Raw genomic sequence first — 5,320 nt, 5'->3', positions numbered from 1 at the left:
GCCCTAGTGACCACCCACAACCCCTAGCAACGCCCTAGTGACCACCCACAACCCCTAGCAACGCCCTAGTGACCACCCACAACCCCTAGCAACGCCCTAGTGACCACCCACAACCCCTAGCAACCACATAGCAATGCCCTAGCAACCCCATAGCAACCCCCTAGTGACCACCCACAACCCCTAGCAACCACATAGCAACGCCCTAGTGACCACCCACAACCCCTAGCAACCACATGATAAGAAACCAACTTGTTTGTTAGCTGCGCTGAGGAATCCGAGCAGACTCAGGCTTTATGGATGCCCAGCTCTTCTGGAGTGGAGATGCCCAGCTCCTGCAGCGTGGGTTTGAGCTCCTGGATCACATACGGATAGATCTCCTTATGAGGACCAGACTTATCCTGAGAAATAACAGAGCGTGTGTGGCATGTTAATTAACCTCCTGCCCAGTGGATTCGACCGAGCTGTAATTAAGCAAGCATGACCTTTTCAGTGTGAATGAAGATTAGACTTCAGTAGTAATGCAGCAGAAACACTGCAGACACATCAGGATCTTCATGCCTCTGTGATTTCACTTCTAATCTCCTTTGTAATTAAAGTGCCCCTATTATGGATTTTTGAAAATGACCTTTGTAACACAGCTTTAAGTGAATGAAAACATCCTGCAAAGTTTTAACTCTGAAAGTGCACCGTATATAAAGTTATTGTCTCTCAAAAGAAATAGCCGACTCTGAATCATTTAAACGAGTCGTTTTTAAAACGAACCCCAAGCCGTTTAATGTTGACGTCAACATGCCTGAAGAATCAATGGTTAAAGTTCATTTTTACAGCAATACCACAGCAGTACAGATAAATGTGACGGCAGAAAACAACCGTCATTTAAATATATATCACGCCCCTAAAAACACCGCGGTTTAGAAGCCACGCCCCTAGAGTTTACGACACGGAGAACCGAAACCCGGCCAAAAAGAGGAAAATCTTACTCCAAAAACACCCGTTAACCTTGTAATTGCAAACAATCAGGCTACATTAATTTATGTAATTTATATGTATATTAAAATACTGGTAAATATAAACATTACAGCCTATTTCCCTCACTCTACAACAAATATTTTAACGGTATTCAGAACAGAACAAGAATGAAAAATAAGTAGTTATAAAATAAAACACAAATTAGGCTACAGTGGCAAACAGCATACAAACTGAAACGGCATCATCTCATACCACAAGAATCCAAATGTTTCCATTTTTGCAATATTTGCAACATTTAGTTGCTTAACTATTATTCAATATGTCGCCTAAACAAGGCTTTATACTTCACTCATGTTCTAATATCCGTGTAAAATCCTTCACATGGGCGCTGCACGCTGATTTTACAGCGGACCTTTTAAAACAAACCGTGCAACTTTTATGTTTGGCTGACTGTATTTTAGTTTGATGATGAATGGCTGAAATGTCAGGCAACGCTAGAACTAACGTTTGTGTGAGGCGCCTGTGCGATCAGACGGATTAAATCAAACAAAGATATAAAGAAAATAAATAAAATGCATTAAGAGTGTCACAAAAACGAGCCTATGTTTTTTTCCCTCTTTTGTTAATCTGTTAATTATATTACAGCCTATTATATATTTTGTGTATTCTATATTTTGTGGTTCTATTTATTTTATTCCTTTTCTAGACTTAGAAAGTAACCTAAATGAACAAAATGCTGTCATTCCTACAAAAAATGAATCGTTTGAGCGAATCGTTTGGGAGTCGTTGAGCAAATAAGGTAAAAATAAGTGCATATTATAAGACAATTGAACTTGCATGCATGTCAACCTGTTGTTGGGGACTCCCAAAACCAAAATATGAACCTTTCATAACCCATAATAGGGGCACTTTAATAAATAGTCTGTAGATTAATAAAAGCATTAAAGACAAACGTGTTTTAATTACTTTAAGGAATAGTTCAGGCAAAAATGAAAAATTGCTGAATGTATTCACCCTCAGGTCATATGAGATATGAGTTTGTTTCTTCATCAGATTTGGAGAAATGTAGCATTGCATCACTCACCTAACAACTCCCCTTAGCCGTTATAAATTCACTGTAAACCACGGCTTCTTGAGGCTTATTGCTTTATTTTAAATAAAATAATAGACTAAATAATAAAGTGTGATAATACTATTTTATTTCAAGCTGATTTTACAGCGGGCCTTTTAAAACAAACCGTGCAACTTTTATGTTTGGCTGACTGTATTTTAGTTTGATGATGAATGGCTGAAATGTCAGGCAACGCTAGAACTAACGTTTGTGTGAGGCGCCTGTGCGATCAGACGGATTAAATCAAACAAAGATATAAAGAAAATAAATAAAATGCATTAAGAGTGTCACAAAAACGAGCCTATGTTTTTTTCCCTCTTTTGTTAATCTGTTAATTATATTACAGCCTATTATATATTTTGTGTATTCTATATTTTGTGGTTCTATTTATTTTATTCCTTTTCTAGACTTAGAAAGTAACCTAAATGAACAAAATGCTGTCATTCCTACAAAAAATGAATCGTTTGAGCGAATCGTTTGGGAGTCGTTGAGCAAATAAGGTAAAAATAAGTGCATATTATAAGACAATTGAACTTGCATGCATGTCAACCTGTTGTTGGGGACTCCCAAAACCAAAATATGAACCTTTCATAACCCATAATAGGGGCACTTTAATAAATAGTCTGTAGATTAATAAAAGCATTAAAGACAAACGTGTTTTAATTACTTTAAGGAATAGTTCAGGCAAAAATGAAAAATTGCTGAATGTATTCACCCTCAGGTCATATGAGATATGAGTTTGTTTCTTCATCAGATTTGGAGAAATGTAGCATTGCATCACTCACCTAACAACTCCCCTTAGCCGTTATAAATTCACTGTAAACCACGGCTTCTTGAGGCTTATTGCTTTATTTTAAATAAAATAATAGACTAAATAATAAAGTGTGATAATACTATTTTATTTCAAAATAAAAAGGTAGTATTAAATACAAATGCAATTATTTTATAGTAAACTTAAAATTAAAATGATAATATTTTTATTATTATTTTAATTAGAATTTTCATTATTTTCAAACTTAAAATCAGCAAGCTTTTATTTTGGCGGGTTGCCGGCAAGTAAGTATATACGCTCCCGGGTTCAGCGCTGCCGATCGAAGAGCATCAGTGAACGAAATGTCACAGTTTTGCTTTCAGTTTGAACAGAAATCTTATACATTACAGTTTGCCGATCTAAAATGGTAATTGTGCATTAACAGCTGACAACCACGTGGGTACGCATATGCGCTGTCTAAAATTATTTACACAGCGCATTATTAATTTTGGTTGCACATGCGGACCTGCGGACCACTTATGTGCACCCCTGGTTATTATGGATTACGAACTCGTATTTTAGTTAAAAGCGTCTTAATGCTGGATTAGTTTCAGCTTTTGTCTTCTCCAGATGTTAACTGATGGACTGGAGTGCTGTGGATTATTGTGATGTTTTTATCAGCTGTTTGGACTCTCATTCTGACGGCACCCATTCACTGCAGAGCATCCATTACTGAGACACTGATGCAGTGCTACATTTCTACAAACCTGATGAAGAAACAAACTCATCCTAATCCTGATGGACTGAGGATGACTAAAATTTCCACATTTAATTTTTGGGTGAACTACTCCTTTACCATGAAAGCATAAACTCTTTTCTAGCTGAGCATTTGTTTCTCTCACTTTGACGGCCTCGAGGATGCGGATCGCACTGGCCAGATCATTCAGTCTCCTGCAGGCGCGCAGAGCAGAGTCCAGGATCTTCGGCTCTGGAACGAGGTCGTATCCAATCAGAGTGTTCATTCCTGGAGAGAAAGAAAAGAAAAATCACAAACATATTCATGAACATCAGAAATGTTTCTCGAGCAGCAAATCAGCATATTAGAATGATTTCTGAAGATCATGTGACACTGAAGACTGGAGTAATGATGCTGAAAATACAGCTGCGCATCACAGAAATAAATTACAGTCAAACCAAAAATTATTCAGACACCAGATATAATATTTGATATTTTTTTTACTAGTCGATGCAGGACACTATAGTTCATTTATGTACGTGAGGATAGCAAAATAAAGTAAAGTGTGACATATTATACCCAAAATTCTTCATACCAGTAAAATGGATAAAAATGTGTGACCAAATATTATTCAGACACTTTGACCTGAACATGTTCGGCTTAAGCAGGGCTTCTACAGACATGAACAAGTTAAACGTAAGACTTTTTAAGATCTTTTTAATACCACCTTATATGAAATTTAAGACCTAAACCTGTAATGGAAATACACATTATATTACATACATATATGTAATATTTAATGTGTTTAACGTAAAAAGAAAACAAAATATCATCACTGTAATAAATTATATTTATTACTAAGATATACAGTGAACTTTTAATGTCAGCAGACAACATTCCATACAAAATATCCACACAAAAGCACCGCATCACTGAGATTTTTGGTGGTGCATACAATTTATTCTGAAGCAATATTTTCATCAGTTCTTAAATCTGCATATTTTTATTTACCTTTACAAAGGCCTATTTTTACAAATGCATAAATGTTTTGATATATTAAACCTAAAACGTTGAATACTGATATTTGAAATTATTTAAATAATAAAAAGGTACTTCAAATGTGAAATTAAAACCGCCAGTAGGTGGCAGCAAGTCACTGTTAATAAGTGAGCCATTGCGATTGAACCGAATCATTTAAACAGTTGATTCATTCAGGAACTAAACCAGTGTTGCCAAATTTAGCAACTTTTCAGACTACCCTAGCAACTTTTTCTTCCAAAAGCACCTAGCAACAAATGTAGCTATTTTTAAATGTTATTTGGCTACTTTTAGCAACTTTTGATAAGTGGCTCAAACAATAAAAAGGCACACATTTTCCATCTAAATTTCACAAAAAGAGGAAACCAAAGATGCAGTACACACATCACGTGAATTAAATTACTGATATTTGCAATTGTTCAATTTGATAATAATAATAATAATTTAATAATTGTTCATTTATGATACACCTCGTTAGTAGCTTGTACCTGTGATTGTTGATCAGTTAGTACACTGTAAGAAAAATATCTAGAAAAATGGAAAAGGTACTAGTAATTTTCCAGGACATTATCCGTTATCCATCATCCGTTGTAACCCGAAACACAAAATACAATGCGTAATTTAAAATGCAGGTAAAAACCTGTGAATTCTTTTCTTAGAGTGTAGCATACTGACTACTAATACACTGCTTAAAACTATAATTGTTCAGAATGTG

General features: G+C 35.5%; 1 protein-coding gene across 1 annotated transcript in view; it reads right to left on the bottom strand.

The window, feature by feature from the left end:
- LOC107665137 (cytochrome c oxidase subunit 5A, mitochondrial-like) overlaps positions 1 to 5,320 on the bottom strand; it is a 23,916-nt gene that overhangs the window by 2,242 nt on the left and 16,354 nt on the right. Inside the window, exon 3 of the mRNA XM_016455908.1 lies at positions 250 to 398. Within this exon, the coding sequence (XP_016311394.1) occupies positions 285 to 398 (114 nt within the window). The 3' untranslated portion in view covers positions 250 to 284. The remainder of the gene's footprint in view (positions 1 to 249; positions 399 to 5,320) is intronic.

This window comes from Sinocyclocheilus anshuiensis, unplaced genomic scaffold (genome assembly GCF_001515605.1).
Source record: "Sinocyclocheilus anshuiensis isolate Anshui unplaced genomic scaffold, SAMN03320099.WGS_v1.1 scaffold1303, whole genome shotgun sequence".
Taxonomy (NCBI): domain Eukaryota; kingdom Metazoa; phylum Chordata; class Actinopteri; order Cypriniformes; family Cyprinidae; genus Sinocyclocheilus; species Sinocyclocheilus anshuiensis.
The sequence above is the reverse complement of the archived record's forward strand: the minus strand, read 5'-3'. Positions and strand labels throughout refer to the sequence as shown.